The 12,466-nt window shown below is 42.4% G+C and overlaps 1 protein-coding gene across 2 annotated transcripts in view; it reads right to left on the bottom strand.

Annotated features, from left to right (window-relative positions):
• ACPL2 (acid phosphatase-like 2) overlaps positions 1–10,035 on the bottom strand; it is a 48,661-nt gene extending 38,626 nt beyond the window's left edge. The window contains exon 1 of one of the 2 annotated variants that reach the window (XM_006869843.1): positions 9,957–10,035. In XM_006869843.1, coding sequence (XP_006869905.1) covers positions 9,957–10,035 — 79 coding nt within the window. Of the gene's footprint in view, positions 1–7,733; positions 7,803–9,956 lie in introns of those variants that run through there. The other variant, XM_006869844.1, reaches the window with a different exon arrangement.
• Between the last annotated feature and the right edge of the window lie 2,431 nt (positions 10,036–12,466).

Genomic DNA, 12,466 nt, shown 5'->3' with positions numbered 1-12,466 from the left:
ATAAGGCAGTCCTCACCTCCACATCTACTGAGCCCTCTGCAGAGCACTGGGAGCTGCCCATGGGTACTGGAGAGCAGCCTCCCAGAGGGCTCAGGAAACCCTACACTCCTCAGTGAATCACTGGGACCCAGTTTTACCTCACACGATGCTTGAGACTAGATGATGTGATTTTGGGGTGTTTATAGGACCACACCTAACAACAACAATAAATATATCCTCTACACCCAAGCTGGGACAATGCAGAAATCCACAGACTCAGCTTAAAAGTTCAATTTCCCTAGAGACAGATTTCCCATTTCAACACACGTGAGAAAAGATTTTACACCAATTTCCTTTTTTTTCACATGGAAAGGAGTCCTTAATTAATGAAAATGTGCATTCATCCTAAAAGTTAACAGGAAGGCAAAAAAGAAAATGACAGTCACCACCTGGAGAAGCCCACAGTGCACACTGTGGAGTATGTCTGTCCTCAGCAGAGGTGAAATCTGCGCTTCTGTCCCTGCTCTGCTGGGAATGGTGACAAGGAGTCTGTGGCCTGATGGAGCTGCTCCCCTCCCCTGATAGGAACAAAAACGTTACCTGCTTCTTTAGGTCTGCACTCAATTGAGACCACCAGTCCCTCAGATGATAGAGGGGGAAGGGAGGCAGGGAGAGACAACAGGTAGCACTGGAGATAGACCAGACAAGTCACAGAGCGAAGCATGCAGATTAACTGCCTTCCTGTTCCCCCCACCCCTGGGCAGCCTGGCTCAACTGAGGTAGAGTGGCTGATGGGTTCGAACTGCTGACTTTTTGCTTAACCACTGTGTGCAAGGACTCCTTCTGCTCTCACCAAACCCCTGAACATACTGGCATCAAGTCAATTCTGATTCACAGTGACCCTATACAGGATTTCTGAGATTGTAAATCTTTATGAGGGCAAGCAGCCTCATAATTCTCCTACAGAGCAGTTGGTGCATTTGAACCTTTGATTTTATGGTGGTTATGAGTCAGTTCCAGATCATAGAGACCTTATTTATGTCCAACAGAATGAAACACTGCCTGGCCCTGAGCTGACCTCACAATCATTGATACACTAAGCCCATTGCTGCTGCCACTGTGCCAATCCATCTCATTGGGGATCTTCCTGTTTTTCACTGATCCTCCACTTTACCAAGCATGATGTCCTTCTCTAGGGACTGGTCTCTCCTGATAGTATGTCTGAAGTATGAAAGACAAAGTCTGGTCATCCTGGCTTTTAAGGAGCATTCTGGCTGTACTTCTTCCAACACAACTTTCATTGTTCTTCTAGTAGTCCATGATATTTTTAATATTCTCCTCCAACACCATAACTCAAATGCATCAGTTCTTCTAAGGTCTTCATTATTCAATGTCCAACTCTCACATGCAAATGAAGGAACTGAAAATACGATGGCTTGGGTCAGGTGCACCTTACTACTTAAACTGACATCTTTGTCTTGGATGCTTTAAAGAGGTCTTGTGCAGCAGATTTGCCTAATGCAATACATCCTTTGATTTCTTGACTGCTGCTTCCATGGGTGTTGATAGTGGATCTAAGCAAAATGATATCTTTGACAATTTCAATCTTTTCTCCATTTATCATGTTATTTGTTGGTCCAGTCGTGAGGATTTTTGGTTTCTTGAGGTACAACTCATACCAAAGGCTGTGGTCTTTTTTTGATCTTCATCAGTTAAGTATTTTAATTTCTCTTCACTTTCAGCAAACAAGGTTGCATCATCATCTGCATGTTGCAGATTGTTAATAAGTCTTCCTCCAATCATGATGCTATGTTCTTCTTCATATAATCCAGCCTCTTGGATTATTTACTCAGCATACAGATTGAATAAGTATGGTGAAAGAATACAACCTTGGCACACACCTTTCCTGATTTTAAACCATTCAGTGTAATCCCCTTGTTCTGTTCCAATGACTACCTCTTGGTCTATGTACAGGTTCCTCTTGATAGAACACTTAATAGAACAATTAAGTGTTCCGGAATACTCGTGCTTCACAACATAGATTGTTATGATGCACACAATTGAAGCTTTTGCATAGTCAATAAAGCATAGGTAAACATTTTTTTGGTTTTCTCTGATTTCAGCCAAGATCCATCTGATAACAGCAATGGTAGCCCACATTCCACATCCTCATCTGAATCCAGCTTAAAGCTCTGACAGTTTCCTGTCAATGTACTACTGCAGCTGTTTCTCAATTATCTTTATTACATTTTTACTTGAATGTGCTATTAATGATACTGTCCAATGATTTTCACATTCCATGTACTATCAAGATTACATGGCTCCACCTCTGATTACCAACTGCAGATTTGAAGGTACACGTTCTCATTTTAATGTCAGCATGGGCACGAACCCAACTGCCAAGACAACAGGGGCTGGAACCTTGGCTGCTCAGAGCTGTTGGCACAAATTCTGTCTGGTCAAATTCCAACTGTGTCCTCGGCTCATCTCCCTCCAGTGGCTACCTCAATGCAAACATCCTGACGTTTTCTCATCTATTTTGTTTCTCTTTGTCCCATCTAGTGACTTACAAATATTCTCTTGAATACACTATTTTTACTAAGACTTTCTATTTTCAATAACTGTTGTTGTTAAGTGATGTCGAATAGACTGTGACTCATACCAACCCTGTACAGGGTTTCTATGGCCCGTTCCTCTCCCCGCCACAGGGCACAAACTCAGAGCTGATAGGGCCTCTACAGGTAATGAAGTAATAAACTAGGGAGTGGTGGGGTCTGTGGGAAAAAAGATGGGGTCCAGCATCATGCCTGTAAGGAAACGTGGGCCTCAAGTGGCTGGAGACAGTGAGTTTTTAAAGAGGGGCTTGGTATTTATATTAAATTCTCTAGCTTTTAAAACATTTGGTAAATAAATTTTAAAATGTGAAAACACTGCTTGCGCCAAATGAAACAAGTACACAGGGCTGGGTCTGGAGCTTCTTCCATATGCGTTTAGGAGACCTGGTCCTTCCTAAGTTTGGTGCAAACCTCTGAAAGGTACTACCCCATCCCCAAACAGAGGCTCCTAACATGGTCTTCTCTTAGTCTTCATATACTGCACCTACTCAGCTCTCAGGCAGGATAATGAACCTACTCAACCCTCAGGTACCTTCAAGGCAGCATGACCCCAATGTACCTTATTGTCTTCCCTCAACCCACTCTTCCTGACGCTTTGCTCTTAACTTCACCCATCACCTTGGCTTCATCCTGTTTCTGTTCTTGTTCTGAGTGTGCTCCCTTGTCCAAGCAGGAAACTGGGGAAGGGCACCAGCCTTACATGTTGCTCCTTATGTTTTTGGTATTTACCTCAACCTTCAGCATACTTATCCTGGAGAGAGAGGAGACATTTATACAGATGTAGGCACAAATGACAAAATTAAGCATCTAACTGAACCACTCAAGCCAGAATCCTAAGGGTCATGGTGGAGTCTCCCCCATGTGCCCCTACCTTTCTCTTTTTATCCTGCTGTTTCTCCCCCACCTCCATCCATAAGCTCTAAAAACTTATAGAGCATCACCTCACCCCCTCAATGTTTCTTGGCTTTGCCATTAACCTAAAACAAGGTGCCCTGGTATCATGGTTAAGAGTTCAGCTACTGTCTTCATCATCGAGTGCAGCTGCTATAACAGAAATATAACAAGTGGATGGCTTTAATAAACAAAAGTTTATTCTCTCTTAGTTTAAGAGGCTAGAAATCTGAATTCAGGGTACTCACTGTAGGAGGAAAGCGCTCTGGTAGGTAGTGGTTACGAGTCAGGCTGCTAACCTCATGGTCAGCAGTTTGAAACTACCAGAAGTTCTGCGAGAGAAAGATGAGGCTTTCTGCTCCCATAAAGATTTATAGTCTCAGAAACCCTATGAAGGGTTGCCATGAGTTGGAACAGACTCCATGGCACACAACTACCACCACCACCACCACCACCACCACCACTGTAGGAGGAGGCTTTCTCTCTAGATTCTAGGAGTTCCCCACACAGTGGCTGAGGTCCAAAGGATATGTTTGGCTCCTCATTAACATAATTGCCTCTACTCTTGCCTCATTAACATCACAGAGGTGAAGATTTACAACACATAGGATAATTACATAGTACTGAAACTCATGGTTCAGCCAAGTTGACACCTAATTTTAGGGGTACACAAGTCATTTCATAATGGCCACTAACCAAAAGGTCAACAGTTCGAACCCACCCAGTGGATTCATGGGAGAAAAGACCTGACAATTTAGTCCCTTAAAAATTCAGACTAGGAAACCCTACAGGACAGCACTAGTCTGCCATTTATAGGGATGTCATGTGTTGGAATCAACTTGACAGAACACAACAACAACAATAACAACAGTAAAACAGCTCCTGAGATGCTTCCCAGCAGCACCTGTCCATGGGCCTCCCAATGGGGAATTCTCAGAGTACATTAGACTCACCCTGACAGCTTGTTAAAAATGTCGATTTCTAGGCCCCACCCCTACTAAGATTCTGATTATGTAGGAGCAGAGGTGGGGGTGGGACACAGGAATGTGCTCTTTTTGTTTTTAGAACGTACATTTTTAACAAGCTTCTCCTGGTAAGGTACTTCTGATAAAAGAGTCCCAGAGAACACACTGTCCTCCTGGGATCTTTCCAAATCGGATACACTCTCCCCCTGCTTCAGCGGTTCCCTTCAGTCTTCAGGACATAATGTGGTCAAGTGGTGTAGGGCCTGGCCTGGCCTTTGGTCTAATCTCACACCTATCTACAGGTGACTCACCAGCCCCTGCCTTTGCACATCTGCTCTGTTTGCCGGAACATCCTTCCACAGCTTCATTCAGGTCAGATGTCATCCCCTCTGGGAAGTCCTCCTTAAGCCTCCAGGGTACAATTGGTTCTAGTTCCTGTTCTCCCATACCACACTGCCATAAATGAGCTCTGATTTATGTTATTTACAAGGCTTTAAGTGATGCAAATGGTTACCATGTTCAGCTGCTAACTAAAAGGCTGGAAGATTGAGTCCACCCCAGAGATGCCTTGGAAAAAAAGCCTTGGCAATCAGCTTCCCAAAAATCAGCTTTGAAAACTACGGAGTACAGCTTCTACACTGGCCCACAGGGGACTGTCATGAGTCAGAACTGATTTTAGGGCAAGGATCTTTTTGTTTGAAAAACAAATACACAGACAAAGATTACTATGTGTTCTAAGTTTCTTATAAAAATATTAGCTCGTTTATTCCTTTAACAAACATATGAGCTAGAAATTGTCATTATCCCTATTTTATAGATGAAGAAACCACAGCATGAAGAGGATAAACAGACTGCCCAAGGCCACAGGGACCCAGATTCCATGCTCTTCCTCACCTTGCTGTCTCTTACTCATTGTAGCACACTGCATGCTGTATTCCAAGTGTCTGCTCAGGGTTCTTCCTAACCAAACAGAGAGCTCCTTGTACCCTCCCTTTTAGGGATTCGACTCCCAGCCTGCCACTTAGAAGAAACTCAAAAGAATGTTTGCTGAAGAACAAAGGTGTACATACTCTTGATACTGGATCAACAAGGAAAGACAAATTCATAAATTCTCAGAGTTTGAAGAGACTTTAAATGGGATTTGGTCCAGTAACTTGCCTAATATCCCAGTCCCCATGGTACATTCTACATAGAGCAACCCTCCAGAATGCGGAGGTTTCAGGGATGGAGAGCACACCGCCACCAGAATTCAGCACCCATTCCACTTCCGGATGACACTGGCTTGTAGGAAATTCCAACCTTACACATACTGAAATATCTGGGACTACATAAAACTGGTCTGATCTCCCTTTCACAGATGGCTTTTCAAATATTGAAGACAACTCTGGTTCTCACTTCTGCAAATTAAACCTTTCCCCTTCCACCAGGGGATCTGAATCTTTAGTACACCTTCCACACTTCCCTCTGAGCCTATCTGAACAGACATGGTCCTGCATAAGAGAGGGTCATCATATGCCCAGTGCAGACGGACTTCATTCTGGCTGCTGTAACAAAAACCACCACAAGTGGGTGGTTTAAAATGCAGGAACTTAATGTTGCGGGTTTTGGAGGTTAAAATCAGGGGATCAGTTCTGTGGGAGGATCCTTTGCCATCCACAGCCCTGGAAATCCCATCTGCATGTCTATGGCACTTCTGCCAGGTTGCTAGAAGCTGCCCACTCTGCCTGAGCTTCAGCCCCAGTGTAGCATTTTTGGCATTCCTGGTGTCTGTCTTCCCCTTGTGTGCATCTCCAAGTCTATTCTAATCTTTTTATAAATCATCTCTTAAAGGTTTAGGATCCAGCCTACTCTGGTATGACCTCATTAACATAGCAAAGAAAACCTATTCCCAAACAGGTCATACTGATAGGAACAGGAATTCTTCAGCATATATTTATGTATTTTTTTGGTGGCGGTGAGAAGGATGAAAGACACACAATTCAATCCATAGCAATGGCCAGTGTACTCTGACCAAAAAAATAATAACTTTCAAAAGCTTGTAGCATTAGCCTTGGCAGCCCCTGAAACTCCAGGAATTTCTGATGGTGATATGTGTATGCTGGGACTCACGACTGTTTGCTTTAAAGGTTTGTACTGAATATACTTCCTTGAGCCAGGAGTTTTTCTATAAAGTGCCTTGCTCTCACACCAGCCTTGCAAAGCAACACTCACTAGCCCCATTTTATAGAAGAGGAAATAGAGGCTCGGAGACATTAAACCTGCCCAAGGGCTCAGGGCTGCTAAGTGGGGAGGGACCAGTATTCAAACCCAAGATTGCTGATTCCAGAGCCTGTGTGCTCTTTTCACACCGCCATTTTGGGAACATGGCAAAAATGAGCACAAAATAAGCATTAAGGAAATGCTGGCAAGCAGATGATTACAAATGGGCAGAACAAAGCAGAAATATAACTAATTATTGAGAAAGCTTCACACCCAGCCAATCTCTCACTGTTGCACTGAAGAATGCCTCAATTTCAGGAGTTATTTTTCCACTTGTGACTTACTCAACATGATGTTTTCACTATGAAAACTAAAGATAGTTATGCCTTACTTGTTCCTCTTATTCTAATATCAGGGATTTCAGAATGTCCCTATTTCTAAATTCAAAAACATCCAGAACTTGAAAATACAAACAAATGATTTTCACTAAGAGCTATTTGTATATAGCAAATCATTTGTACTATTAAATGAACTGTTTTCTGTTTTATTTTTTTGAGAAACTATGAACTGTGTCTTAATGGATTTAGAATCTTTTCTTTACTAAGCCCACAATACAGAAAAACATATCTAAGCACTTAATAAATACCTTGGAGTTCACGCATATACTTTCTGAACTAAAACGAAGAAATACTTTTAAACAACTTGACTTTTGACTCATAATCTGGCTCATAACTTTTTGATAATCAAAGCATCAGAAAACTACCTTCAAGACAAAATAAAATATTTCATTTCAGAAAACAAATAAGACTATACTGTTTACTTAAAGCAGGAGAAAACCAAGTTATGTTTGATTGTCAGATATGATTATTACCTAAAATTGTATGTTCTAATTTGGAATCCAAAAAGAAACCAAAAGAAATGATGAAGAAAAAGTCCATAAATGTCAGAGTTGAAAACATGAGCGTTACTTAAGTGAAAACGTTTGCACAGTTTCTTACACCACAACAAGTATGAATTAAAGAAACAAATAAAGCCACTAAACTCCATTTTACAGAGAAGAATAAATTCTAAAGTTATAGTTTACCTAGAAGTAGAAGAGCAGTAAGAATGTCCATCTCTTAGTATCTTCCCGATCGCTAACGCATCAGATAATAAAAGTCTCTGACTAGCCAGGCTAATTTACCCTGCAAAAATTTCCTTAAAAAGTATGGCTGAAAATTGGTTTTCCGAAAACAGAAGGTACTTTCAGAAGAGTTATATAAGCAAAACACACAGGCCAACTCAGTGACGTGGAAACCAGCTCATACAAGAGAAATGCAGCAAACACAGGCGACCCACATTCATGTCTCAGACCTGTCAGGCCTCACAAGAAAAATCAGAGGCAAATGAAACATTCTACTTTTCCCACCAAAGTATGGAAATTTTTAAATGAAAAGTTGTAAACTATGGAAACTACTGAGAATCCTATGCACTTTTTGGAAAGGATTCATATTTTACAGTTCATTAACCATCTGGAGTGTCTTTGACTTTCTTATGCTACATTTGTTTTATCTCTTTTTTCCTAGTTTGAAAGGATTTAGTGCTTTTTATTCTCTTTACTATTAAAAACAACCCATAATAGGCACCAGGTGTGTGCGTGGGAATAAATCAGAAATTGGAAGGGAACCTTGCTCAAAACCACCTCACCCAAACCACCTCTCCCCAAAAGCCAGGTCTAGTACCAGGTTCCTCAGTGCACTCAGAACACTCCACACACAGAGCTACCTACTCTTACTTACATCACTGGAAACTACGACAGAAATAATACCCTCCCTTAAATATCAGCTCCTCACAGAGATATCCTGGGTGAAAATGAATGCCAGACACCAGTCTCCCTTAACAGCATGGTGATGCCGTGAACCTGAGAGAAGGCCTCAAACACAAATCAGCAGACACACAATTCTTTATACAGAAGTTTCCTTAGCTTCAGGGAGATAACACAGGTAGGAAAGGAAATTAGGGCAAGCCTGCCTTTCAAAAAGGGGGCAGTGGTGGTTCAGTGAGAGAACTCTCCATGCAGGAGACCTGGGTTCAATTCCAGGTCAACACATTTCATGCAAAGCTGCTACCTGTTTGTCAATGAAGGCTTGCATGGTCAGTGGTTCAAACTCACCAGCCTCTCCTCAGAAACCCTTTGCAGGATCAGTATGAATGGGAACAGACTCAATGGCACTTAGCAACACCAACACCATGATGCTAAACCTATCATGGGGAGGTGTAGGACTAGACAGTGCATAAACTGAGAGTGACAGCAAGGATAGGACATAAATAGGCCTCCAAGCCTTTGTCTTTTAAATGATAACCACACACACAAAAAAACACATCTGTTACTGTCAAGCTGATTCTGAATCAGCAATCTTATAGGCAGAGTAGAATTGCCTCATGGGGTTTCCAAGGCTGTAAATCTTTCCAGAAACTTCTAAGGAGCATTCTGGTTATACTTCTTTCCAATACAGACTTGTTTATTGGTTCTTCTGGCAGTCCATGGTACTGGTACTTTCAATATTCTTCTCCAGCATCATAATTCAAATGCATCAATTCTTCTATGATCTACCTTATTCAGTGTCCAACTTTTACATGCATATGAAGCAACTGAAAACACCATGGCTTGGGTCAGGAGCACCTTAGCCCTCAAAGTGACACCTTTGCTCTTTAACACTTTAAAGAGGTTTCTTTGCAGCAAATTTGCTTAATGAAATATGTCGTTTGATTTCTTAAATGCTGCTTCTGTGAGCATTGATTGTGAATCCAAGCAAAATGAAATCTCTGACAACTTCAGTGTCTTTTTCATTTATCATGGTGTTATTTGTTGGTTCATTTGTGAGGATTTTACATGACTCTGAGGTTTAAAACAAAGCTATCTTTTATTATTGTGTCAGTGTGAAGGGTTGCAAGTAGCAATCCCAAGCCACTGAGTGATTCATAGGGTAGTTTTCCAGGTCTTTCTTCCTAGTCTGTCTTAGTCTGGAAGCTCTGTTGAAACCTGTTCAGCATCCCAGCATCCCAGCCTCTACTAACAGACAGGTGGTGGCTGCCTTTGAGGTGATTCAAACCTGGGTCTCCTGCCTGGAGGTAAAAATTCTACTACTGAATCACACCACTGCCCTTATCTTACACACTTGTTGCTGTTGTTAAGTGTCATTGAGTCATTTGTGACTCATAGTGAGCCTGTATAGGGCTTCTGAGGAGTGGGGCCCTCTATTTCTGAAGGAAGCCTCCCCATACACACACACACACACACACACTCCCAGGACCCAGTCATACTCACAGAACTGCAGGCTGAGGCTCACAAAAGCCAGCAGCGCAGCCAGGGCCAGCAGCAGCAAGAAGCGGTTGCGGAAAAGCATTATTATTTGTTCTATCTTCTTGTCATGATTTCACCTCAAATTGGTAACACGTCCTGTGAATGAAGCAGAAGCAGTCAATGTGCGTTCAGAGGTGGAAAATCAAGTTTGTCAACTGTAAATAATCCAATTAGTACAGTCCCCTGGCAGGGAAGGCAGAGAACCATAACACAACTTGATTAGTCTTTGCCCCCAAAAAGCCTAATGGAGAATGCAAATAAGTAAGAGCAAACCAGGTCATAATGCTTCGTTTATCTGACATCAACAGAGCGTAAGATACCTTACAGACATGACCTTTCCAAAGAAAAATCTAAAGGAAGTTTATTGAGCACTTACAATATGCCAGGCAATGAAGTCTCACATGAGCTCCCGTTCATCCTGTTATGACACGACTTTTAAATAGCCAAATTTTTTTTTTTTTTTAATGAAATCTTGCTAAGATGACCCTGATCTTCTTTCCCTTTAATTGGTACCATGAACCTGAATCAGAGTCCTGGTGTGGCGCTGTGGGTTAATACGCCAGACTGTACAGCTGTTTGAACTGCAAGGTTGGCATTTCAAGCTCACCAGTCGCTCCTCAGAAAACCTATACAGGGTTGCTATGGGTTGGAACCGACTTGATGGCACTTAACAACAGCAACAAAATGCACATCAATCACTGCCAACATGTCCCACAACAAAGCCTTTCGGGAGAGCCAGCTCCTATGCTTGGTAGAGAACCCCTCTCATCCTGAGCCACTGAACCTGTTGCAGCTGCATCCCTGGATTTTCCTGAGCCCCACCCACCCATTCTCATTTTCTCAAACCATATTGTACCTCCAACTGCCCTAAGTCTATTCCAACTCACGTCATGACACCCAATGTGTATCAGAATAGAACTGTGTTCTGGAAGGTTTTCTTTCTTTCTCTCTCTCCCTTTTTATATTGCAGTTTCAGTGAAAGTACATAGAAAATTCATTTTCTATTCAGCAATTTACACACATTCTTTTTTTTGTGACACTGGTTGCAGTTCCCCTCAATATAACAGCACTCTTCCCCCTTCCTCCTGGGGTTCCCCTTGCCAGTCACCCTGCCTCCCTGCCCCTTCCTACTTTTTGAGCTTTATTTTGGGGCAAATGTTGCCCTTTTAGTTCATTGTACTAAGGATAGTTCATTGTACTAAGGAGTACGTTCTACGCTGATGTTAATATTCACTTTATAGGCTTGTCTGTTGTTTGGCTAAAAGTTGATCTCCAGGGGTGGGTTCAATTTTAGGCTTGAAAGGTGTCTAAAGGCCACAATCTCAGGGGTTCCACAAGTCTATCAGACCAATAACTCTATAGGGTTTTTTAGAAGATCACCAGGTCTTTCTTCCAACATGTTTCTGGGTGGATTCAAACTTCTGATCTCTCAGCAGTTGAGAGATCTCTAACCACCTGCAGCACTCAGGGATTCCTAAACCCATTAGAAAATCCCAGAGAGTCAATTTTGCCTCATAGCAACCCTATATGACAGAGCCAAACTGCCCCATAGAGTTGCCAAGACTTTAATCTTCAGGGAACCAAATTGCCACATCTTTCTCCTATGGTGAGTTCAAACTACTGACCTTTCAGTTATCAGCTGAATGCTTAACCACTGCACCACCAAGGTTCTTTCCAAACCTGATTGTTGTTAAGTGCTGTCTAGTCAGTTCCCTGTATAGCAACCCTGTATAGGATGATTTCTGAGAAGCAGCTGGTGAGTTTGAAATGCTAACCTTGTGATTAGGAGACCTGTACTTAACCTACAGCACCACTCCAGGACTCCAAACCACATTGTTGTTGTCATTAAGTGCTGTCAAGTCAGTTCTGACCCATAGCAACTCTGTACAAGGTTTCTAAGGAGCAGCTGGTAAGCTTGAACCACGGACCTTGTGATTCAAACCAACTTTGCAGTCCAGCACATTAATCCACAGTGCCACACTAGGACTCCCAAAAGCACACTGTTGTTGTTGTTGTGAAGTGCCATGGAGTCGGTTCCAACCCATAGCGACCCTGTATAGGGTTTCCAAGGAGCAGCTGGTGAGCTTGAACTGCTGACCATAAAGTTCAAACAGCTTTGCAGTCTGGTGCATTAACCCATAGTGCCACACCACGACTCGACTCCTAAAACCACATTAGAACTCTGTAAATAAATTTTACATGTGCAAAACACAGTCCTCTCATGGATGTCAATTTGGCTAGGCCATGATCCCCAATATTGTGTGGAAGTCCTCCTTATGTTAATGAGGAGCTCTGGTGTGGCGCTACAGAACTGCTGCAAGGTTGGCAGTTCAAACCCAGCAGCCACTCCTGTGAAACCCTATACGGCATCACTAAGAGTTGGAACTGACTTGATGGCATTTAACAACAACAACATATGTTAATGAGGCAGGATTGAGTACTTCCTTTTACCTTACAATAGGTAAAAGAAGCAA

This window comes from Chrysochloris asiatica, unplaced genomic scaffold (genome assembly GCF_000296735.1).
Source record: "Chrysochloris asiatica unplaced genomic scaffold, ChrAsi1.0 scaffold00136, whole genome shotgun sequence".
Taxonomy (NCBI): domain Eukaryota; kingdom Metazoa; phylum Chordata; class Mammalia; order Afrosoricida; family Chrysochloridae; genus Chrysochloris; species Chrysochloris asiatica.
The sequence above is the reverse complement of the archived record's forward strand: the minus strand, read 5'-3'. Positions and strand labels throughout refer to the sequence as shown.